Source organism: Mus caroli, unplaced genomic scaffold, assembly GCF_978045245.1.
Source record: "Mus caroli unplaced genomic scaffold, Mus_caroli_1 scaffold_10, whole genome shotgun sequence".
Lineage (NCBI taxonomy): Eukaryota > Metazoa > Chordata > Mammalia > Rodentia > Muridae > Mus > Mus caroli.
The window spans coordinates 59,950,430-59,976,293 of NW_028227265.1; the positions used below are offsets into that span (position 1 = coordinate 59,950,430).

Here is a 25,864-nt window from a genome sequence, read left to right on the forward strand (position 1 = left end):
GCCCAATATGAGAATGGACTCAAAGGACATAGGGAATGGAAGACTGCATGCAGTTCTCATATAATAGAAAATGTTTGATGTTTGACAAAGTAATGTTTGCAGAAATGAATACAGATTAGACTGATTTTAAAAAGTGACTGTGATAATAGACCAGAATACCATTTAGTAAGTCCAGATATTTCAATGATCCAGGAATCTCCAAAGTGCCTTTACCCTCAGCAGAATGCCCATAGTTTTATCTACCCTTGGACGCTCCTATTTCAGGATCATATATGAGAGCCTCTCTTTGGTTTCTCTCTTTCATCTGTGTTTAGACTGAGAAGAAATTGTGGATATTTAGCAATTATGTTCATCAAATTTGCCTTATGAAGAGATTAGAGCATTTTCTATTTGATTCTTATAAGGGTATGTTGAAAGTTCTTCATCTAGTTAAACAATAACTGTCCTTCCCCAGTTAGCCAGCATTTCTAGAAGCAGAGAGTCAATTACTATATACTTCCGTATAAGTTCTTCTTTTTCTATTTTTGAAATATACATGTATATTCTTTGTGCCATATTCAAACACTTAAACTGTTGTAGTGTTTTATTTAGATACTTCCACATTCAGTATGAGGCTACTTTATCACTATGAGATGCTGGAGTTTAGGAAACTTGTTTCTGTATAACCTGTAGCCCTAGACTGAGGTGCTTGTGAATGATAAGTGACATTTTAATGATTTTTGAATGTGACTCAGTGGTCCAGTGTGTCTCTATAAAGCAGTTCCACAGGTACTATGGTAAGGACAGCAGTGGCAATTTAACTGGCATTTATTTACAAATGGGAAAATGTGCATTTTATGCCCCCCAGCAATGGAGGAGAAAGACTGCCAAAAGAGGTTTCATCAATATTAATGATCATCTTATATAAAATGTAGAAAATTTGGCACATAATGAATTAAGTTTAGTCTCAACCGTAAGAACAATGTCCCGTGTCTCATTTCATGATTTTCTCTTAATCTAGTCTAGCCTAAATATTTTTACATCTTGATGATATCCTAGCAATTTGAAAATAGATAAGCATATTAGCAGGCCTTTCATGTTTAATTAGGGTTTTTATTTTTCATGTGTCAATACCCTGTGATTTCTAAGAAGTAAAGTTGATTTGAAAGCATGCACCCAAAAACAAAAGAGTTAATTTCAGAACCAAACAAAAAGTTAACTCTCTACCTTTGCTTTGCAGGAAGAATCTAGCCAAACTTTACTTAGACCACTGAAGAGGATGCAAAAGGGTTTTGTGGGTTTTTGGAGTTCTGGAGTTTATGTTTGTTCTCCGGGAGAGCCAATACCTAACACTTGTGAAGAAAAAGCATCCCTAATGGTAATTCCCCCTCCATCCCTAATGGTAATTCCCCCTCATTTGATAAGTAACATATTTGCTTGTTATGAAGGGAAATGTTGGCTGTGTGTGCCTGTGCCTTGAGTACTGCAAGTAGTGTCAGAGAAGAGAAACCTAGCCTTGAACATTCCGCTCATCTCCTTCATATCCTCACTCCTTGCCAGGCCCTGTATTAGGCAGTGCTTCCCTACCTCCCTAATGCTGTGACCCTTTCTTTAATAGAGTTCCTCATGTTGTGGTGACTCCCAACGACAAAATTGTTTTTGTTGCTACTCCATAACTGTAGGTTTGATAATGTTATCAGTTGTAATGTCCTATCAGGGTTTTCAGATGGTCCTAGGCAACTTGTGTGAGCCTGTTCTATTCAACTCCTCTAATTGATCATGGCAGATAGGTTGAGAACCACTGTGTTAAAATGTAAGTGTTAGGAAATTAGACTATGGAAACAACAAGAAAGAAAAAAAAATGAGCATGTTTGTAACACAGTGAGGAGAATTCATAAAATGACAGAAAGTAAATAATACAGGCTCCTGGAAGGAGGTACAGTCAACATGGAAGCAACCAACATATTTGTGTTTCTCTTCTTAGATCGACTGACTTTAAGTGTGTGAATGCTTTGCATGTGTATTCTGTCTGTGTCCCATGTGTGTGTGCTTCCCACAGACATCAGAAGAGGTTATTCCATCCCCTGGACTTGGTGTTCCAGAATTTTGTCAGCAAACATTTTCTTTTTAATATTTTTTATTACGTATTTTCCTCAATTATATTTCTAATGCTATCCGGAAAGTCCCCCATATCCTCCCCCCCACTTCCCTACCCACCCATTCCCATTTTTTTTTGGCCCTGGCGTTCCCCTGTACTGGGGCATATAATGTTTGTGTGTCCAATGGGCCTCTCTTTCCAGTGATGACTGACTAGGCCATGGCCTAGTCGGTCAGCAAACGTTTATGTATTACAAATCAAACCCAGGTGCTAGGCAAGAGCAATACTTGTTAAAAACTCCTCAGCCCCCTTTTCCAGCTCCTAGAGTGAATATGTTTGATATGAAAATGATTAGAAGTGTCATAAGGGGAAATAAGTATTCAGTCTTAGGATATTTTTTAACTTCCTGGACCCAGGCCTCAGCCTTCACATTTTACCTATTGAAGTCCAAAGGACTAATAGGCAGGGTGTGCACAATAGGAGGCTCGGTAAGCTGGGCACCCCTTTAATTTATGAACTCATAAAGCAAGCAGGATGGTCTCTGTCAGGTCAAGGACACCCTGTTCGTAATGGATATGGGAAGTAGGGGAAGGCAAGGTGAATTGTGGGTATCAAATGATAACTAATAGGAGTCAGTCTTCTCCTTCCACTATTTCAGTCTCAGGCATCAAGTTCAAGCTGTTTGTCATGCTGACAAGTACCTTTATCTACTCAGCCATCTCGCTGACCCTGATTTACACATTGACTGAAAATGCTTTAGCATGAACACACATACACACACATACACACACACACACACACACACACACACACACAGAGTATATAAAAAGTGTGTGTGTGTGTGTGTGTGTGTGTGTGTGTATGTCTGATAACATTACACACCTGTTACCCAGTGCATGGGAGCTTCAGACAGAGAGAGATGTGTTCTCCTGGGTTTGAATACTTGGCCACTCTTTGAGAGAGGGTTCAACATTCGGGAATATGGCCAAGGGAGCACAAGGTTGTCAGGGGTATGTTTTCATGGTTATGACTAATTGTGGTACCAGTTCTGTGTTATTTGTTTCCTGGTCTACCAGCATGTGAGAAGCAATAGAATACTACCACAAAATGGGACACCCCGTTGCCTTGCTGGAAGTTACTGACTTACTTTCCCATCAGACATTTTGTCACAGCAACTACAGAAGCAAGTAAAAAACAAAAAAAAGCCCTCTTTTCTGTTTTAATCCCCATTGAGAAGTTACAAAGCAAACACAAGGGTCTGTTTGCAGATCTTACTCACACCACTTCCTCCACTGCCTAGTGTTAACAACTAGCTAATTATCTTAATGTAAACCCTCTAAATTGACCATTAAGAAAGGGGCAGATTAGAGGTAATTATTACACCCAGTGAAATCATTAGAAACTGTGAGCTTAATATTGTCAGAAACCAAACTCAAATGTTCCTTCTTTTTAGCCTGGTTCAACTTAGTTTCCGAATTAAATTTAGCTACAATATGTGATGAACCTGAGTAAATTTTGTTCTAGAGAGAACTAAGCAAGAATTTAGAACTCAGGTAATTTTAGAGCACAGAAATTCACCTGGTAATCATCTTCTAGTTCAGTGAAAAGCCGTTAGAGTTTTCAAAACTAACATTCCTACTACAAACACCTTTCCCCTAAATAGAGATTTTTATGATGATACAGAACGTAAATAATAATGGTGAAGGATATGGTAACCAGAGATTAGTTACTGTTGGCATGAAATGAAGCAACTTCTTTTATATACCAATTATTAGATCCACAATATCATGAAAGCACTGATATATGCCAGGCACAACCTAGCCAAAGGTAGTTTCCATTCTTCAAAAAATAAATTATGTGTTTGAAATAAAGATAGACGCTATTTTCTGATACTAAACTTGAATAAAATCAAACTAACAGAAGACTTCCCAGAAGCCTATGTGGCAATCGCAGTGAAATAAGTATAAAATTAAAAAAAAATGGACCTGAGCTAGATAATAACAGTTCTCTATTACATGCTAAGAGAATACCCAATGTAAGTCTTTATGAAGAAGTACAGCCAGACAGGGATGACAACGACACAGGCATGTTTCAAATATGCTAACTAGCTTGGGCAAAGGAAAAGTTCTCATGTCAATGAGAAATTCATACTTTTCTCCATTTCATTTGCATTCTAAACGGGTAACAACCAACATCTCTCTCTCTCTCTCTCTCTCTCTCTCTCTCTCTCTCTCTCTCTCTCGCTCTCGCTCTCGCTCTCTCTCCCCTTTATTTTAAAACTAGAATAAAAATGCATAATATATATATACATGTATATATACATATTCATATATACATACATATGTATAAATACATACACACATACATGGTCTCATGCATGTATATATACATAAAATATACCAACCAGATGACTCAGTGGATTCATGCACTTGCCTTGGAAGCCTAATAAGCTGAATTTCATCCTGAAAAAAGGAAAAAGTCTGTAATCTCTGCACCTCTAAATCCAGATTGGAGGCTAAGAGAGTAGAACAGCCCTGAAACTCACAAGCTAGACAGATTGAACCATACAGAGCAGCAGAAATGGTCAGAGCCCCTTTCTAACTCTGTGGAAGAAGAGAGCCAGCTCCTGAAATTTCCCTCCAGTCTACACACACACACACACACACACACACACACACACAAACACACAGACACAGAAACACACAAGAGAGAGAGACAGACAGAGAGAGAGAGGGAGGGGAGAAATACACAGGCAAGCATAACACAGGCAGAGTAATGTAAACACATGTATAGAAACCCCTAAGATAAAGATTATTTTGAATCATGAATTTAAGTATACTGGTAGATAAATGCTGTTTATATACACCTGTTGTGTGACTAACAATTCAGGGAAATCTCTTCAGGGTCCTCTCATTTATCTTCAGTGTTATCTTCATGAATGTGGCAGATGTCCTGGAAATTTAATTTTGCATCATATGGTCCTTTCATTCTTCTTTAATAACTGGCTCAAGCATATTTACAAAATGAGGAAGGGGATAATGAGCCCTGTAACACGTGGTATATGAAAGCGTGCCTATGTCTGAAAATTCCACATGCTTTGCTGTTTTCTTTTTTTTTAATTTTTAATATTTTTTATTACATATTTTCCTCAATTACATTTCCAATGCTATCCCAAAAGTCCCCCATACCGCCCCCCACTTCCCTACCCACCCATTCCCATACTTTTGGCCCTGGCATTCCCCTATATTGGGGCATATAAAGTTTGCAAGTCCAATGGTCCTCTCTTTCCATTGATGGCCGACTAGGCCATCTTTCGATACATATGCAGCTAGAGACAAGAGCTCCGGGGTTCTGTAATCCAAGGTTGTTTTGATTTGCATTACCATTTTGACTAAGGATGTTGAATATTTTTTCAGGTGCTTCTCTTCCATTTGGTATTCCTCAGGTGAGAATTCTATGTTCAGTTCTGAGCCCCATTTTTTCATGGGGTTATTTGATTTTCTGGAGTCCACCTTCTTGAGTTCTTTATAAATATTGGATGTTAGTCCCCTATCTGATTTAGGATAGGTAAAGATCCTTTCCCAATCTGTTGGTGGTCTTTTTGTCCTATTGATGGTGTCTTTTGCCTTGCAGAAGCTTTGCAACTTTATGAGGTCCCATTTATCAATTCTCGATCTTACTGCACAAGTCTTTGCTGTTGTATTCAGGAATTTTTCCCCTGTACCCATATCTTCAAGGCTTTTCCCTACTTTCTCCTCTATAAGTTTCAGTGTCTCTGGTTTTATGTGGAATTCCTTAATCCACTTAGATTTGACCTTAGTACAAGGAGATAGGAATGGATCAATTCACATTCTTCTACATGATAAGCTGCTCCAGTTGTGCCAGCACCATTTGTTGAAAATGCTGTCTTTTTTCCACTGGATGGTTTTAGCTCCCTTGTCGAAGATCAAGTGACCATAGGTGTTTGGGTTCATCTCAGGGTCTTCAATTCTGTTCCATTGGTCTACTTGTCTGTCGTTATACCAGTACCATGCAGTTTTTTAACACAATAGCTCTGTAGTACAGCTTTAGGTCAGGCATGGTGATTCCACCAGTGGTTCTTTTATCCTTGAGAAGAGTTTTTGCTATCCTAGGTTTTTTGTTGTTCCAGATGAATTTGCAGATTGCCCTTTCTAATTCGTTGAAGAATTGAGTTGGAATTTTGATGGGGATTGCATTGAATCTGTAGATTGCTTTTGGTAAGATAGCCATTTTTACAATGTTGATCCTGCCAATCCATGAGCCTGGGAGGTCTTTCCATCTTCTGAGATCTTCTTTAATTTCTTTCTTCAGAGACTTGAAGTTCTTGTCATACAGATCTTTCACTTCCTTAGTTAGAGTCACGCCAAGGTATTTTATATTGTTTGTGACTATTGAGAAGGGTGTTGTTTCCCTAATTTCCTTCTCAGCTTGTTTATCCTTTGTGTATGAAAGGCCATTGACTTGTTTGAGTTAATTTTATATCCAGATACTTCACTGAAGCTGTTTATCAGGTGTAGTATTTCTCTGGTGGAATTTTTAGGGTCACTTATATGTACTATCATATCATCTGCAAAAAGTGATATTTTGACTTCTTCTTTTCCAATTTGTATCCCCTTGATCTCCTTTTGTTGTCGAATTGCTCTGGCTAGGACTTAGGTAGGGAGAAAGTGGGCAGCCTTGTCTAGTCCCTGATTTTAGTGGGATTGGTTCCAACTTCTCACCATTTACTTTGATGTTGGCTACTGGTTTGCTGTAGGTTGCTTTTATCATGTTTAGGTATGGGCCTTAAATTCCTGATCTTCCCAAGACTTTTATCATGAATGGGTGGTGGATTTTGTCAAATGTTTTCTCCGCATCTAACGAGATGATCATGTGGTTTTTGTCTTTGAGTTTGTTTATATAATGGATTACGTTGATAGATTTCCGTATATTAAACCATCCCTGCATCCCTGGAATAAAAGCTACTTGGTCAGGATGGATAATTGTTTTGATGTGTTCTTGGATTCGGTTAGGGAGAATTTTATTGAGTATTTTTGCATCGATATTCATAAGGGAAATTGGTCTGAAGTTCTCTATCTTTGTTGGATCTTTCTGTGGTTTAGGTATCAGAGTAATTGTGGCTTCATAGAATGAGTTGGGTAGAGTACCTTCTACTTCTATTTTGTGGAATAGTTTGTGCAGAACTGGAATTAGATCTTCTTAGAAGGTCTGATAGAACTCTGCACTAAACCCATCTGGTCCTGGGCTTTTCTTGGTTGGGAGACCATTAATGACTGTTTCTATTTCTTTAGGGGATATGGGACTGTTTAGATCGTTAACTTGACCCTGGTTTAACTTTGGTACCTGGTATCTGTCTAGAAATTTGTCCATTTCGTCCAGATTTTCCAGTTTTGTTGAGTATAGTCTTTTGTAGAAAGATCTGATGGTGTTTTGGATTTCTTCAGTGTTTGTTGTTATGACTCCCTTTTCATTTCTGATTTTGTTAATTAGGATGCTGTCCCTGTGCCCTCTAATGAGTCTGGCTAAGGGTTTATCTATCTTGTTGATTTTCTCAAAGAACCAGCTCCTCATTTGGTTGATTCTTTGAATAGTTCTTCTTGTTTCCACTTGGTTGATTTTGCCCCTGAGTTTGATAATTTCCTGCCCTCTACTCCTCTTGGGTGAATTTGCTTCCTTTTTTTCTAGAGCTTTTAGGTATGTTGTCAAGCTGCTAGTGTGTGCTCTCTCTAGTTTCTTTTGGAGGCACTCAGAGCTATGAGTTTCCCTCTTAGAAATGCTTTCATAGTGTCCCATAAGCTTGGGTATGTTGTGGCTTCATTTTCATTAAACTCTAAAAAGTCTTTAATTTCTTTATTCCTTCCTTGATCAAGGTATCATTGAGAAGAGTGTTGTTCATTTTCCACGTGAATGTTGGCTTTCCATTATTTATGTTGTTATTGAAGATCAGCCTTAGTCCATGGTGGTCTGATAGGATGCATGGGACGATTTCAATCATTTTGTATCTGTTGAGGCCTGTTTTGTGACCAATTGTATGGTCAATTTTCGAGAAGGTACCATGAGGTGCTGAGAAGAAGGTATATCCTTTTGTTTTAGGATAAATTGTTCTGTAGATATCTGTTAAGTCCATTTGTTTCATCACTTCTGTTAGTTTCACTGTGTCCCTGTTTAGTTTCTGTTTCCATGATCTGTCCATTGGTGAAAGTGGTGAAGTCTCCCACTATTATTGTGTGAGGTTCAATATATGCTTTGAGCTTTACTAAAGTTTCTTTAATGAATGTGGCTGCCCTTGCATTTGGAGCATAGTTATTCAGAATTGAGAGTTCCTCTTGGAGGATTTTACCTTTGATGAGTATGAAGTGTCCTTCCTTGTCTTTTTTGATAACTTTGGGTTAGAAGTCGATTTTATTAGATATTAGAATGGCTACTCCACCTTGTTTCTTCAGACCATTTGCTTGGAAAATTGTTTTCCAGCCTTTCACTCTGAGGTAGTGTCTGTCTTTTTCCCTGAGATGGGTTTCCTGTAAGCAGCAGAATGTTGGGTCCTGTTTGTGTAGGCACTCTGTTAGTCTATGTCTTTTTATTGGGGAATTGAGTCCATTGATATTAAGAGATATTAAGGAAAAGTAATTGTTGCTTCCTATTATTTTTGTTTCTAAAATTGGAATTCCATTTTGTGGCTGTCTTCTTTTTGGTTTGTTGAGGGATTACTTTCTTGCTTTTTCTAGGGCGTGATTTCCGTCCTTTTATTGGTTTTTTTCTTTTATTATCCTTTGAAGGGCTGGATTCGTGGAAAGATAATGTGTGAGTTTGGTTTTGTCGTGGAAAACTTTGGTTTCTCCATCTATGGTAATTGAGAGTTTGGCTGGGTATAGTAACCTGGACTGGCATTTGTGTTCTCTTAGTGTCTGTATAACATCTGTCCAGGATCTTCTGGCTTTCATAGTCTCTGGTGAAAAGTCTGGTGTAATTCTGATAGGCCTGCCTTTATATGTTACTTGACCTTTTTCCCTTACTGCTTTTACTATTCTATCTTTATTTAGTGCATTTGTTGTTCTAATGTGTCAGGAGGAATTTCTTTTCTGGTCCAGTCTATTTGGAGTTCTGTAGGCTTCTTGTATGTTCATGGGCATCTCTTTCTTTAGGTTTGGGAAGTTTTCTTCTATAATTTTGTTGAAGATATTTGCTGGCCCTTTAAGTAGAAAATCTTCATTCTCATCTATTCCTATTATCGGTAGGTTTGGTCTTCTCATTGTATCCTAGATTTCCTGGATGTTTTGAGTTAGGATCTTTTTGCATTTTGTATTTTCTTTGATTGTTGTGCAGATGTTCTCTATGGAATCTTCTGCACCTGAGATTCTCTCTTCCATATCTTGTATTCTGTTGCTGATGCTTGGATCTATAGTTCCAGATTTCTTTCCAAGGTTTTCTATCTCCAGCGTTGCCTCACTTTGGGTTTTCTTTATAGTGTCTACCTCCCTTTTTAGGTCTTGGATGGTTTTATTCAATTCCATCACCTGTTTGGTCGTGTTTTCTTGCAATACTTTAAGGGATTTTTGTGCTTCCTCTTTAAGGTCTTCTACCTGTTTAGCAGTGTTCTCCTGTAATTCTTTAAGTGAGTTATTAAAGTCCTTCTTGATGTCCTCTACCATCATCATGAGATATGCTTTTAAATCCGGGTCTAGTTTTTCGGCTGTGTTGAGGTACCCGGGAGTGTGTGGGGTGGGAGTGTTGCGTTCTGATGATGGTCAGTGGTCTTGGTTTCTGTTAGTAAGATTCTTATGCTTGCCTTTCGCCATCTGGTAATCTCTGGAGTTAGTTGTTGTAGTTGTCTCTGGTTAGATCTTGTTCCTCAGGTGTTTATGTTAGCCTCTATCAGCAGACCTGGGAGACTAGCTCTCTCCTGAGTTTCAGTGCTCAGAGTACTCTCTGCAGGTAGGCTTTCCTCTTGCAGGGAAGGTGCCCAAATATCTCTTGTTCAACCCTACTTCCTGGCAGAAGTTGTGATCCACTCACAGAGGTTTTAAAATCCTGTGGAGGGTCCTGTGTATACCTTACGGGTGTCTGCAGACTCCACGCCCAAGGTACCCCTGTGCTGGTGTGGAGCAGAAGGGGCTTGTGTCCCTGATCAGGCCGGGTTTTCTGCTTCCCTAATTAATGCAGTCTCAGGTCCCGCAGGATTGGATTGGAGCAGAAGCTGTGTTCCACTCACCAGAGGTCTTAAGATCCCGTGGCGGGTGTTGTGGGTAGCTGGCAGATGTCAGCTGACTCTGCACCCTAGCTACCCAGGTGCTGGCCGGACCGGAAGGGCACCTTATGGAATTTGATCACTTGTTTTGTGACCAAGTCCACTGGGCAAAACCCCTGCACAGCTTGGAATGAATCCCTCAGACGTTTGAAGTCACTCCTTCTGTACCTAGATGATGGTTATGTTAGTTACTTTCTATGGCTGTAAGAAAAGACCATGAGAAGACAACTTCCAGAAGAAAGGGTGTGTTTGAAGTTGGGCTCAAGGTTCCAGTTGGATGCACACATCACCATCATGGTTCAGGCAGCAGGCATGGTACTGAAGCAGCATCAGAATGATCACATCTTGACCTACACAGGAAAGAGAGAACTTTGCGGAATAGGCCTATGCTAAGTTTCACAGAGGCTAGAAGCTTTCAGGACTAGGCCTAGGTTATCACTCAGATGGAGGTATTAAGCATCAAAGATTACAATTACACCTAGTGCATAAAAGTACCTTTAACATAGAGTTAATAGGTAAGATTTTAGAAGGCCTATATAGAATCCATACATGGAACTCAGCAATTTCCCTCTGCTGTAGATATTGAAATACTTTATTCACGCATTCACAATTCAGCTCCACTGTTCTGATATCCCAGGTATCTAATAGACAACTGTGGAAGATCATTCATTGGGGAAGGGTTAGTGTAGTGCAGAAGAGAGAGGTTCATTTTGTTCTCAAAGCACCTCACTGTCCTATTCACTTCATCTGGCTGGAATTTAAAATTCAGGTCATAAAGACAGGAGAGGACACATATTGTCCTTTCTTTTTATATCTTTCCATTTTGCACATAATGATGATGTTAGGTAGCAATGAGCAGAAGAAAGGAAAGCATAACCCTAAGCAGGTCCCCATTAAAGATTTCTAGATACTCTGGGCCTTTTACTCATCATGCAGAAATGAAGCAGAAGTTTCTGAATATCAGAGAGTGTCCTTAGTGATGAAGTGGGTCTGGATACAGAAAAATTTTGGGGACTATAAATTGAGACTCTGATTAGCAGACAGGTGATAAAATGAATAAAACGAGTGAAACTTTAAATCAAAAGTAACATTGCCAATTTTCCTTATAGGTGCGAGGAAATGAACCACCTATCTTCCTTCATATTCCCAGGAAGCATAGAATCCATGTGCGTGAGGCTCCTGATGACATTGCGCCAACTCAATCCACAAGTGCTGCTGACAGCAGGGCTCCTGCTGATGCTGAGCCAAATTCTTCCACCTGTGCTGCTGTCAATGGGGCTCCTGTTGATGTTGATCCAACTCTTTCCCAGTGTGCTCCTGACAATGGGGACCCTGTAGTCAGTGAGCCAACTCATTCCACCTGTGCTGATGACACCAGGGCTCCTGATGACATAGAACCTACTTCTTTACAACCTGCTCCTGATAGTGGTGCTCCTGCTCATGTTGAGAAGATTCCTTCCCCAAGTCCTGTGGACAGTTCTGAATCTGATGAAAAATATGACTCAGAAACAGGTAGTGACATTGTGCTGGTTTTCATAACTGATTCAGATTTTTTCATGGAGCATGCAAGGGACACACCCCATTGTGACCCAGAGCCTACTCCTGGTACCTGCACTTGCTGTTCCCTAGATTCCATTGAAAGAACTGACCTGAATGTTCTGACATTGCCTCGAGCATAAGACAAGTATGCTATTCTTTCTTCAGGTGAGGAACCCAGTCCTGTTCCTGACCTAGATGAAGATCTAGCTGAAGTTTTTTATGACGCTTTAGAGTCACTGGATCAACCTAGCCATAGTGAATCCACTGTCTGGGAACATGGTTTTCCTTGGGACCCAGATAAGCTACTGCTGCTGGTAATGCCCCCGATGTGGTTTCTTACATTGTTGTTATCAACGATGGCATGGATGAGAATTCGACTTCGGCAAGCGTGCTATGAAGAAAATGGCCAAGGACCTCCCTCCAACAGAAACGATAAACCAGGTAAGGTAGACCACAGTGGTTGCTTAAAATAGATGAACTTTAAGTTTAGATTGAAAAGTAGATCTCTTTGGTACTAATAGTCATGATTAATACATTTCATGCTATTTAAGCATTACCTAGCATCAGAAAAAATTGTTTTCTTTTCCCAACTTAATGAAAATACTTCACATAGTTAACAAAACCAGTTTAGACCAACACAACTGACCATGGTACTTGGTTGACTCCCATCCTGGAATGAGGCAAAAATTTTTTCACTCCCATTGAAAACCTTGTGTTTTTTGAATGGCTAAGCAGAGAAATCTTCCTGTTAAACATTAGTGTCTATTTATCTCTGCTCTTCTGAAGTCTGATTTTTGAAGACTGAAGTCAAAAATTATTGTTTTATTGGAGTCTCAATTGTGCAATGTGATATTTTCTGAGAAAATGTTTTTTTTTTAATTTGTTTTTATTTTTTACTTTTTGGTTGTTGTTCATGAGATTGGTCCCTACGTGGGGCAGTCTCTGGATGGTGCTTCCTTCAGTCTCTGCTCTGAACTTTGTCTCTGTAACTCCTTCCATGGGTATTTTGTTCCCCCAGCTAAGTAGGATCGAAGTATCGACACTTTGGTCTTCCTTCTTCTTGAGCTTCATGTATTTTGCAAATTGTATTTTCGGTATTCAGCCTGGAAACAAACATTCCAAAGGAAGCAACATCTGAGAATATAATTAACAAACAAGCCTCCACCTTCTCACTGTTTCTCATTACATTGATCCTGATGACAATGACACTGCTGCTGCTGCTGCTCCTGGCAATGCCACCAATGATGTGCCCGGTGATACTATTGATAATTCTTGCTTTTCTTCTAGATGCTGCTGGAGCTGAACACTCCAACACACACTGACATACCTAGACAAAATCAGTGAGGAAGAAACTTATTATATATATGTAAATATATAAATTTTATATATAAATAAAATATTTTATCTAATAGAAGACTGAAGTCAAAAATTATTGTTTTATTGGAGTCTCAGTTGTGCAATGTGATATTTTCTTGGAAAATGTTTTTTTTTTTAATTTGTTTTTATTTTTTACTTTTTGGTTGTTGTTCATGTGATTGGTCCCTACGTGGGGCAGTCTCTGGATGGTGCTTTCTTCAGTCTCTCATCTGAACTTTGTCTCTGTAACTCCTTCCATGGGTATTTTGTTCCCCCAGCTAAGTAGGATCGAAGTATCTACACTTTGGTCTTCCTTCTTCTTGAGCTTCATGTATTTTGCAAATTGTATTTTCGGTATTCTGACTTTCTGGGATAATAGCCACTTATACAATTTGAAAAGGAAGAGGTCAAAATATCACCATTTGCAGATGAAATGATAGTATATGTAAGTGACCCCAAAAATTCCACCAGAGAACTCCTAATCCTGATATGCTCATGGATTGGCAGGATCAATATACTAAAAATGGCTATCTTGTCAAAAGCAATATACAGATTCAATGCAATCCCCATCAAAATTCTAACTCAATTCTTCAACTAATTAGAAAGGGCAATCTGCAAATTCATCTGGAATAACAAAAAAACCTAGGACAGCAAAAACTCTTTTCAAGGATTAAAAAACCTCAGGTGGAGTCACCATGCCTAACCTAAAGCTCTACTACAGAGCAATTGTGATTAGAACTGCATGGTATTGGTACAGTACAGAGAAGTAGACCAATGGAATAGAATTGAAGAGCCAGAAATGAACCCACATACCTATGGTCACTTGATCTTTGACAAGGGAGCTAAAACCATCCAGTGGAAAAAAGACAGCATTTTCACCCAATGGTGCTGGCACAACTGGAGGTTAAGATGTAGATGAATGCGAACTGATCCATTCCTATCTACTTGAACTAAGGTCAAATCTAAGTGGATTAAGGAACTCCACATAAAACCAGAGACAGTGAAAATTATAGAGGCAAACGTGGGGATAAGCCTCAAAGATATGGGCACAGGTGAACAGTTCCTGAATAGAACAGCAATGGCTTGTGCTGTAAGATCAAGAATTGACAAATGAGACCTCATAAAATTGCAAAGCTTCTATAAGGCAAAAGACACTGTCAATAAGACAAAATGGCCACCAACAGATTGGGATAGGATCTTTACCAATCCTAAATCCTTCCTTCACCGGAAGGAGCTTGTGCCCCTGGTCAGGTCTGTTTTCTGTTTCGCTTAGGCTCTTTTTACTGAGCCTCACTGCATCATTTACCTCCTTTAGGGTCCTGGGCACCTAGACATGCACACTTTATGACATCAGCTCCTAGGTCTTCTATAAGGAAAGCAAAATAAAAAATTCAGTTAGTTTATAAATACTTAACCATTGTCTCTTTTGAAGTACTGTATCGGATACTTTAATGTGACTTAGTAAAAGAAAGTACATACATTTTACTTCATTGTATGTGCTTAACTTTTGTAGATTTATATAGAGGAGTATTTTTGCTGCTGTGTGTTTTCTATGCACTGTGTGCTAGAATTGAGTGGGGAATGCCCTGGAATTGGAGTTATGGACAGTTGTGAGGTACCATGTGGGTAATAGCACTCAAAACTGAGTGCACTAGAAACAAAACTAGAGCTCTTAACTGCCAAGCCATCTCTCCATAATATTTATGTTACTTATACTCTGTTATATATATTATGGAAAGTTTTATCCTAAGGTCTATTGTCAACTTTAATGCAAAAAATATCACCAAGAAACGATAGGTCAATATGTCTTGTGTTGTCTAGTGGACCAAACAAAGACATTTTGAACTGTTGCCAAGACCCTTCTCCACCATACTCACCTTGTGCACATGTGGTGTGTGCATTGATACACATGTGAAGGATAGAGACTGACACTGTCTTCCTCTCATTTTCCCATGTCCCACACATGCGGAGCTAAGTGTGTGGTGGTCAGAGACCTTGCCACTTGACAGTTCTCTTCTGCCACATTATGGGTTCTGGGGACTGAAGTCAGGTCATCAGGGACTCTTGTGTGTTCCACCCAATGGCCCCTCAGTTTTGGAGACATGTTCACTCACCCAAACCATGGTGTGTTTGATTTATTCTCTTTAAGCACACTGACTCTCAGACTTGTAGGCAAGTAAGGATTGGGGATCCCCTTATCCCCACATCTTCTCTCGGGTTTTCAGGGCAAGTGTTTTACCATTTGAGTTTTACCAACCACCCCAGCCCTTTATTCTTATTTCCTATTCTTATTCTGCACTAGGTTATGAAGGAGAACCAATGACACAACTGTAGATTTTCCATAGTCCCCATGCTTCTTGATCATTTTGTAGTTCTAAGGGGCTAATTATTCTTTAAGTTGAGCTTGATATAGATAATAAAGAATAAATTATAAATTATAGTTTCAAGATATTCCTGTAGCCTCTCAGTCATCCAATGGAAACACCCACAGCCTGTCAATCTTTCATAAGATATCTCAAAGCCTGTCAATCATTCATAGGCAATGCCAGCAGCCTTTCAATCAACCACATGTCCTGGCCTCAGATTGTCAATCATCCACCATAAACACATACCAACCCTGTCACTCATCCAAAGGACAAGTCCACAATTGGTTAATCTTCCATAGGAAATGCCTACACCCCGTCAATCATTCACAGGATATTCTTTTACTCATTGATTATTTTCTATAAAAACACTGAATTGTCCAACTGTAGTTTTTCATTTTGTCAGTCCATTTATTTCCCACACATAACTTAGATAGCTACTGTGTATAGATTCTACTATCTCTCCAGATCTTCCTATTCTTATATCTTTATGTTCAACGTCCCAGTCAAGTTTCACACCCTCTATAAATTTAAATTATGAAATGGAATGAGCCATACTCTTTGGAACCCTAGTTTCATTTTGCTTAAAGCCTTTTGAATATCAAGCATGGGAGCTAGGATGGCATAGGTTATCACTTTGTAGGGATATTTACCCAATTTTGGTGTGAGTCCAGGGGCACACTGACCATTTTATGGCAAAGCATGAGGTCCTGCTTTGTTAACATTTAGCACCTGGATTACCATGGACACTTTATCTATTACCTTAGGAGTGTGTTGTGCTCCTGCTGGTAATGAGGTATGGAAACACTACTCATGGGCATAAATCAAAAGAAATGTGGAAATGAAAAAAATCAAAGTAATGATGACTTAGGGTTTAGGTTTTCATTTGTTATAAAAAATTTATATAGATTCAAGAGATCTGTAGACTTGCATCTATAGGTCATTCCTACGCAAGACCCAAAGCCTGTCAATCATCCACAGGACACACATAGCTTATCAAAATCTGTGCAACAACCCCCCACAGCCTGTTAATTATCCATAGGAAAAGTGCACGGGCTGGCAGTCATCCATAAGAAGTGCCCAAGTCCTGTCAACCATTCACTGGAAACGTCCCTAGCCTGTCAGTTATCTACAAGCAACTCACAAATCCTGAGAGTCAACCAGAAGAAATAATCACAGCCTGTTGCCGCAGACCCTCTGGGTCCCTGTGTCTGCGTGGAACGGGTCTCTTGAGCAGGTGGACAAAGAGTAGGATTAATTGACAAACAGATGCACACAGGAGAGGTTGTGTAGAATCTGAATGTAATGTCGGGTCGAGCATTAGACTATTTTATATTACAGAGAATTATCAGGAGCTACAAATCACAAAAGACAAGGAACACTGAAATTTACCAGATACAAAAAATGGCTGTGAAAGGAATTTGTAGGAACTAGATAAATGTTTGCAATAGAGATAATCAGCCCTGCCTAGGATCAGCCTAGTGACAGGCAAGAATTTCACACTTTAGTGTTAAAAGCATCAGGGGGTAATTACTCTTGGCAGGCCTCAAGAATAATGTAGTATCACAGACCCCTAAATTCCTAGGTCTTGCTCATTCTTATCTTATCTGGAGAATCAACTTGCTCTTGGCATGGAATATAGCCTGTACTAAAGATTTTTATCTCAGTGAGATTCCCAGGCTCTTCCTGCCGACCAGTTGAGTTAATGGCTCTGTCTATTGTAATGCTTAATTAGTTACTGAATAGGTTAAACTCCTTGCTGTTTTCTGGGATCTTGGAACACTGGGGGAGGCTTTAGCTATGTCAGAATTCAATCTTAAAAGGCACTTGTAATAGGGTAATACTAAATAGAGAGCACAGGGATCCATACACTAGACTAATGCGGGAATGGAAAATTAATGTATGGAATATAGGGGACGCTAGACTCCAGGAGGGAGTTTCTGTGAAACTCTTTTCCTTGTGGGCAGCTTCCAAGCTTCTGCTTGTCAAACTGACCCAACTGGAGAGTGTGGCTTTCACCAGACTCCAGGAGGGAGCTACTGTGAAACTCTTTTCCTCATGAGATAACTTTCAAGCTTTCGCCTGTCAGGCTGACTCCACCAGAGTGTGTGGCAGCCTTTCAGTCATCCACAGAAAATTCCTACAGCCTGAAATCATGCAAAAAAAATGGCCATAGGCTCATAATCATCCACAGGACATGCCCAAAACCTATCAATTTAACGTAAAAGTGCTCAACACAGCCTTATTTATGATAGCCAGAAGCTGGAACGAACCCAGATGACCCTCAACAGAGGAATGGATACAGAAAATGTGGTACATTTACACAATGGAGTACTACACAGCTATTAAAGGGAATCAATTTATGAAATTCCTAGGCAAATGGATGGACTTGGAGGGCATCATCATGAGTGAGGTAACACAATCAGAAAGGAACTCACACAATATGTACTCACTGATAAGTGGATATTAGCCCAAAACTTAGGATACCCAAGATATAAGATACAATTTGTTAAATGCATGAAACTCATGAAGAATGAAGACCAAAGTGTGGACACTGTGCCTCTTCTTAGAATTGGGAACAAAACACCCATGGAAGGAGTTACAGAGACAAAGTTTTGAGCTGTGACGAAAGAATGGACCATCTAGAGACTGCCATATTCAGGGATCCACCCCATAATCAGCTTCCAAACACTGACACCATTGCATACACTAGCAAGATTTTGCTGAAAGGTCCCAGATATAGCTGTCTCTTGTGAGACTATGCCAGGGCCTAGCAAACACAGAAGTGGATTCTCACAGTCAGCTATTGGATGGATCACAGGGCTCCCCATGGAGGAGCTAGAGAAAGTATTCAAGGAGCTAAAGGGATCTGCAACCCTATAGGTGGAACAACATTCTGAACTGACCAGTACCCCGGAGCCCTTGACTCTAGCTGCATATGTATCAAAAGATGGCCTAGTCGGCCATCACTGGAAAGAGAGGCCCATTGGACACACAAACTTTATATGCCCCAGTACAGGGGAACGCCAGGGTCAAAAATGGGAATGGGTGGGTAGGGAAGTAGGGGGGAGGTTATGGGGGACCTTTGGGATAGCATTGGAAATGTAATTGAGGAAAATACGTAATTAAAAAAAAAGTGTTCAAAGCCTGTCAATTGTGCATTGGAAACTCCTGTAGCCTGTCAGTCATCCAATGGAAACACCCACAACCTGTCAATGTTTCATAAGATATCTCAAAGCCTGTCAATCATTCATAGGCAATGCCAACAGCCTGTCAATCAACCACATGTCATAGCCACAGATTGTCAATCAACCACAGTAAACACATACCAACCCTGTCACTCATCCAAAGGACGAGTCCAAAATCGGTTAATCTTCCATAGGAAGTGCCTACACCCAGTCAATCATTCATAGGAAATACCCAAAGCTTATCAACCATACATAGTACACATCTACAACTTTTCAATACACATAGGAAATATGCACAGCCTTTCAGTCATCCACAGGATATGTCCACAGCCTGTCACTCATCCATAGTAAATGACTGCTACCTGCAAATCATCCATAGGAAATGTCCACAGCCTGTCAGTCATGTATAGAAAATGCCCAAATCCTCTCATTCACCCACAATATATGCCCACAGCTTGTTAATCATTCACCGGAAATGCCCACAGACTTTCAATCATTCATAGGATATACACACATCGTGTCAATTATCCTTAGGACATTCCCACAGCCTGTCAGGCATACATAGCAATTACAGCTTGTCAATTATCCATAGCAAATACATTCAACCTGTCAGTCTTCATAGGAAAATCCGATAACCTATCAATCATCCACAGGAAATAGCTACAGCCTGTTAGTTATGCACATGGCATAGCCCCAACCTGGCAACCATCTGGAGGAAAAACCTATATCCTATCAATCATCCATAGGAATTGCCCACAGCTTGAGAATCATCCATAAGAAATGCATAGCTGATAGCCAAACACTGCAGGGATAGTGCAGGTAGCACTGGAGTGCAGACATTCCTGTGAGCACAGCTAAGACTGGAGGGACCTGCCCAGAACCCTCATGACACAGGAACGGAGGAACAGCCATGGACAGGTCCTTCTGGTTTCTGTCTACATTCTTGAGATGACACTTTGCCACAGCTTTTCATACCCAAATTCCTGTAAGAGAGACCTGTTCTCCCAGGAGTACTGACACACAGGCTTGCAGGAGGGACAAGCCACAGTCAGAGACAGCGAAACCAGCTAGCGCCAGAGATAACCAGATGTCAAGAGACAAGGGCAAAAGCATAAGCAACAGAAACCAAGCCTACTTGGCATTTCAGAACCCAGTTCTCCCACTACAGTGAGCCCTGGATATCCCAACACACCAGAAAAGCAAGACTCTGATTTGAAATAACATCTCATGATGATGATAGAGGACTTTAAGAAGGATGTAAATAACTCCCTTAAAAATACAGGATAACATAGGTAAACAGAAGTCTTTAAAGAGGAAACATAAAAGTCCCTCAAAGAATTACAGGAAAATACAACCAACAGGTGAAGTAATAGAACAAAACCATCCAGGATCTAAAAATGGAAAGAGAAACAATAAAGAAATCACAAAGAGAGATAACCTTGGAGAGAGAGTACCTAGGAAAGTGGTTAGGAGTTATAGATGCAAGCATCACCAACAAAATAGAAGAACTAGAGAAGAGAATCTCAGGTGCAGAAAAGACCATAGGAAACATTGACACAACAGTCAAAGAAAATACAAAATGCAAAAAGTTCCTAATCCAAAACATCCAGGACATCCAGGACACAATGAAAGGACCAAACTTAAGGACAATAGGTATAGAAGAATGTGAAGATTCCCAACTTAAAGGGCCAGTAAATATCTTCAACAAAATTATAGGAGAAAACTTGTCTAACCTAAAGAAAGAGATGCCCATGAACATACAAGAAGCCAACAGAACTCCAAATAGATTGGACTGGAAAAGAAATTACTTCCGACACGTAATGATCAGAACAACAAATGGACTAAATATATAAAGAATATTAAAAGCAGTAAGGGAAAAGGGTCAAGTAACATGTAAAGGCAGACCTATCAGAATTACACCAGAGTTCTCACCAGAGACTGAAAGCTAGAAATATCCTAGGCAGATATCATATAGTCCCAAAAAGAACACAAATGCCAGCCTAGGCTACTATACCCAGCAGAACTCTCAATTACCATTGATGGAGAAACCAAGATATTCCATGACAAACCAAATTTACACCATACCTTTCCATAAAACCAGTTGTACAAAGAATAATAGATGGAAAACTCCAAAACTAGGAGGGAAACTACACCCTAGAAAAAGCAAGAAAGCAATCTTTCAACAAACCCAAAAGAAGATAGCAACAGAAACATAATTCCACCTCTAAGAACAAAAGTAGCAGGAAGTAAAAATTACTTTTAATCAATAACTCTTACCATACATGGACTCAGTTCCCCCCAAAAGACATAGGTGAGCAGGCTAGATATATAAAGAGGATCCAGCATTTTGCTTCCTACAGGAAACACACCTCAGTGACAAAGAGAGACACTACCTCAGAGTAAAATGTTGGAAAACCATTTTCCAAGCAATTGGTCCCAAGAAAGAAGCTGGAGTAGCCATTCTAATACTGAATAAAATCAACTTTTAACCAAAAGTTATCAAAAAAGACAAGTAAAGAAACTTCATACTGGTCAAAGGAAAAATCCACCAAGATGAAGTCTCAATCATGAACATCTGTGCTCCAAGACGCAAAAGCACCCACATTCATAAAAGAAACTTTGCTAAAGTTCAAAGCACACGTCACACCCCACACAATAATAGTGGGATACTCTTAGCAATGGACTGATGATGGAAACAGAATGTAAACAGAAGCACAGTGAAACTAAGAGTAGAAATGGTTCTAACAGATATGTATAGAACATTTCATCCTAAAGCAAAAGAACATACCTTCTTCTCAGTACCTCATGGCAACTTCTCCAAAACTGACTATATAAATGATCACAAAACAGGCCTAAACAGACACAAAAAGATTGAAATAATCTCATGCACCCTCTCAGTTCACCATGTACAAAGGCTGGTCTTAAATAACAACAACAACAGCAACAACAAAGAACAGAAAGCCCACATACACATGGGAGCTGAACAACACTCTACTCAGTGATAACTTGGTCAAGGAAGAAATAAGAAATTAAAGGCTCTTTAGAAGTTAGTAAAAATGAAGACAATTCACACCAAAACTTATTGGACACAGAATGCAGTTGTAAGAGGAAAACTCAAAGCTCTAAGTGCCTCCATGTAGAAACTGAAGAGAGCTTACAGCTTGACAGTACAACTGAAAGCTCTAGAACAAAAACAAGAAAATACACCCAAGAAGAGATGATGGCAGGAATGAATCAAACTCAGGGCTGAAATCAACCAAATAGAAAGAAAAAGAGCTATACAAAGTTCAACGAAACCAGGAGCTGGTTCTTTGAGTAAATCAACAAGATAGATAAACCCTTAGGCAGACTAACAAGAAGGCACAGAGACAGTATCCAAATTAATAAAATCAGAAATGACAATGGAGACAGAACAACAAAATATGTCTTTAAAATTATTTTTTATGTTGAATATTGACAGTTGAAAATATTAAAATCATGTTCTACAAAAAACTAAACAGAAGCTGAATATGCACATTTTATCAGGAAAGTGTACAGTGACCTAACTAAAGTTTTGTTAAGCACTGTCTGAATTTGTAAATAGATATTGGACCAGAAAAAAACCAATGCCACTGGAAAAAAAGAAGTAAGAAAGAAAAAAGAAAAGAAAAGGAAACAAATATAAATAGGAACATGTAGCACAAGAGCATGAGGTGACCGACAGTGTCACAGGACCAGCATGGGGAACCAGAGAAGGGCACCTGACTCCAAGATTTTTGCCAGCTCCCTCTTCTCCCCTACCTGCCCATCCAGAGGAGCCCACAGCTGATAGTGGATGAGAAAAACCCCAGCTCTCTCCACTATGCTGAAGTTACCATAGATAGAGGTAGAGAGAATGGATCAAGCCCCCTGTGAATGGTCTGGCCAGTCCAGGTTAATGATCATGAAATGGAGTCCCTTGTAGGGTCTCCCTGTGTTCCTGAGAAGGTCTTGGGGGTGGTCCCATCTATGTGAGTGAGCCAGGTCTGGGTGCCAACATCCAGAGAAGTAAGCTCAGGTCTCTGACCCTAAAACAAGTACCTTGGTCTGAGTCAACAGAATGTCTGGCTTCTTTCCTATAGAATAATAAATCCATGTCCGGAAGACTCTCCAAGCCAGGGGACATCTGCATATCAGAGGAAGAACTGTCGAGTTCAACAGTGCCTGCTCCACAGTCAGCTGTGACCCTTTACATAGGCTCCTGGTGCAGCCAGCATGTCTGGCCTCCTGAAGGCACTGAGTTATTTATGGACTAGAAATCCAGACCAGAGACACCAAGCAGCCGCAAATTGACCCTCCTGCCTTGTCTCACCCTCCTATTTATCTGAGATGAGGTCAGAAACTGACATTGTATATATATCCCTGGCCCCCAGAACATGTCCCTACATCCTTATTTACCAACAGACCCTGTCACCAGACAGAGCTGCCTCACTGCCAAAGACACAGTGTAAAGGATGCAGATAGTGATGAACTTCACAGAGGCTGGTGTCCCGAGGGTGCAGGCAGCCACCTATGCTATTGTTGTGGCAAGTGCCGTCCTCCTTGTAACCTGTAAAGAGACATCATGCACTGCTCTGGTGTGACTATGGTTTCTGAGCAGCTGTTGGACTTTATTAAATGGCCCTACGTGGGTTTCTCTTGGAGATGATGACCCATGTAAACCCCCCCCATCCACCTGCAAAGCATTCAGTCCCCCTAGATGTGCCTGCACCTGCCTGATCCTAGCCCTGCTTCTGTCTGGAAACCACCCAGACATGAACAGGCTTCTAATTGGATGGTGGCTTGCCAGGCCTTCCCACATCATTAGGATTCATCAACAAAATGCCCTGGCTCCAGCCACAGTTGCCCAGCCAATCACTGGCCACGTTGACCTCAGGAAGGAGGTGACTTGTGATGTGAGCTCCTGCTGAGACCTCTGTTGTATCACTGTCAAATGAGAAGAGGCTCCAGAAGGACTTGCCACCAAAAGCATGCTGAAGCCTGTCATCAAATATTGATAAAGGCAGAGGGGAGAGGACTATGTAAATGACTTATCAATGGCCAGGCCTGGCTCTCAGGCCCTGCAGTCACTGAGGGGCCTACATGCTGTTATTGTTGTTTTTTGATGAAACTCCTTATTTGATTTATTGACTCAAATTATTTTTTATTGGTTATTTTCTTTATTTACATTTCACATGTTATCCCCCTTCCTGGTTCCTTCCCTGCCCCAAAACTGGATGCTAGCAGCTAACCATTGGACTGAACCCAGGTCCCTAACAGAGGAGTTAAAGGATAGAAGGCTGTTGTTTTTAAACAGGAGCACTCGGGTTAATTTTAGTTTGAAACAATTTTTGGAGCATGTTTGTTAGATTGGGCTCATGAGGCAAACACCACACAGGCATTCAAGGCCAGAGCCACTAGCTTGCCACATGGGTGACCTGCCTTCCCAGGAGGAGAGGGTGAGGCCTGAACCACCTGCTCCTAAGGCAGCCCAGGCTGGGCCTATCGACTGCAAGCCCTAGAGGCAATGAGGAATGGGGATGGGAAGCAGGTATGTGAGACAAGAAACTTCTGGAAGATTTCTTACCTTTTGAGCTTAGTGAGACCTTTGAGAACGTTCTGAGCTTTCAGCAGCATTGTGTTGTGTTACTTAGGGCTCTTACATGTCTCCTTTTATCCTACATGCGCCTGTGCCCACCCTGTTAGGAGACAGTTTCCTGAGTCCATCCATCTCAGAAACAACTTGGAATACCTTGCTGACAGGGTCAAAACTGAGTTTATGTTCCTAGGCTCCAGAACCTAACTCCTTCCTGTTCTGCTCCTTCAGGTGTTCCAGGTTTGTCTGATGGCCAGGGGAGGATGTAAAGAGGGAAGACAGCTGTTATCCCTTTATGTAAACTGAGGCACACAAGTCATAAGTGTGCTGCCTGTCTTGACTTAATTAATGTGTGCTACTTGCCCACTCCTTTGTTCCCTTAGCATTCTAAAATTCTGGGCCAGAGTCCAGAAGGGGACCTGACTGCAAAAGCTAAATCAAGGACCCTGAACCAGGTGACCCAGATAAGGCCCAGAATGTCACCAATGTTAACTCCCTTGTCAACTTCCTCGCTTAAGCCCTTATGTCAAAATTGGTCAATGCAACAGCTCACCCTTGCTTTTTGTTTCCATTCTATAAGAATGTTGTACAGTCTCCATTCAGGGACATAGTTCAGATCATGAAATGGCCACCTTCCTGAGCACTCAGAAAATAAAGCTTTAATTTTTAAGCTTCAAATAAAATAGGCACTATCAATCACAGGTCATTAATATCTCTCAGTATAAATGGACTCGATTCCCTAATTAAAAAAAAAAACACAAGCAAATAGAATGGATGTGAAAACAAGATTCACCATTGTAGTGCATACAAGAAACACACGTCAGCAATAAAGATATTCATTACCTCAGAGTAAAGGGCTGAACCAACATTTTTCAAGCAAGCATACCTAAGTATCAAGCTGGGTCAAACCAAGACGAAAACCTTCTAATACCTAATATTATAGAGTTTCAAGCAAAGGTAATCAAAAGAGACAGGCTTCCCTGTATGTGTATGCTTCATACTCATCAAAAGAAAAATCTACTAAGATGATATCTCAATTCTGAACATCTATGTTTCAAACACAAGGAGAACCACGTTTGTAAGAGAACACAACACTTAGTGAGAGACTTCAACACTTCTCTTCCACCAATCTACAGGTCATCCAGACTAAAACTAAATGGAGAAATAATAAAACTAACAGATGCTATCAATCAAATGGACCTAAGTATTATGTGTAGAATATTTCACCCCAAATCAAGAGCATGTAACTTTTTCTCATCACTTTCTGGAGCTTTCTCCAAAATTGACCATGGAGTTGGTCACAAAGAAAGCCCCATCAGAGAAAAAAAATAACATGACCCCTTGCATCCTATCAGAACACAGTAAGTTAAAGCTGGACTTCAAGAACAACAGAAAAACCAAAAAGCCTACACACTCATGGGAACTGAACAACTCTCTATTCAATGATCCCTGGGTCAAGGAAGAAATAAAGAAATTAAAGAC

At 40.2% G+C, this 25,864-nt stretch overlaps 1 protein-coding gene across 1 annotated transcript; it reads left to right on the forward strand.

Moving 5' to 3' along the window:
* Positions 1–336: 336 nt before the first annotated feature.
* Positions 337–13,280, forward strand: LOC147002396 (uncharacterized). The gene is made up of 4 exons (XM_085843925.1): positions 337–1,381; positions 11,453–11,855; positions 12,048–12,323; positions 13,170–13,280. The coding sequence occupies exons 1-4, from the start codon at positions 1,259–1,261 to the stop codon at positions 13,202–13,204; spliced, it is 837 nt and encodes a 278-aa protein (XP_085700051.1). The 5' UTR covers positions 337–1,258; the 3' UTR covers positions 13,205–13,280.
* Positions 13,281–25,864: the final 12,584 nt, after the last annotated feature.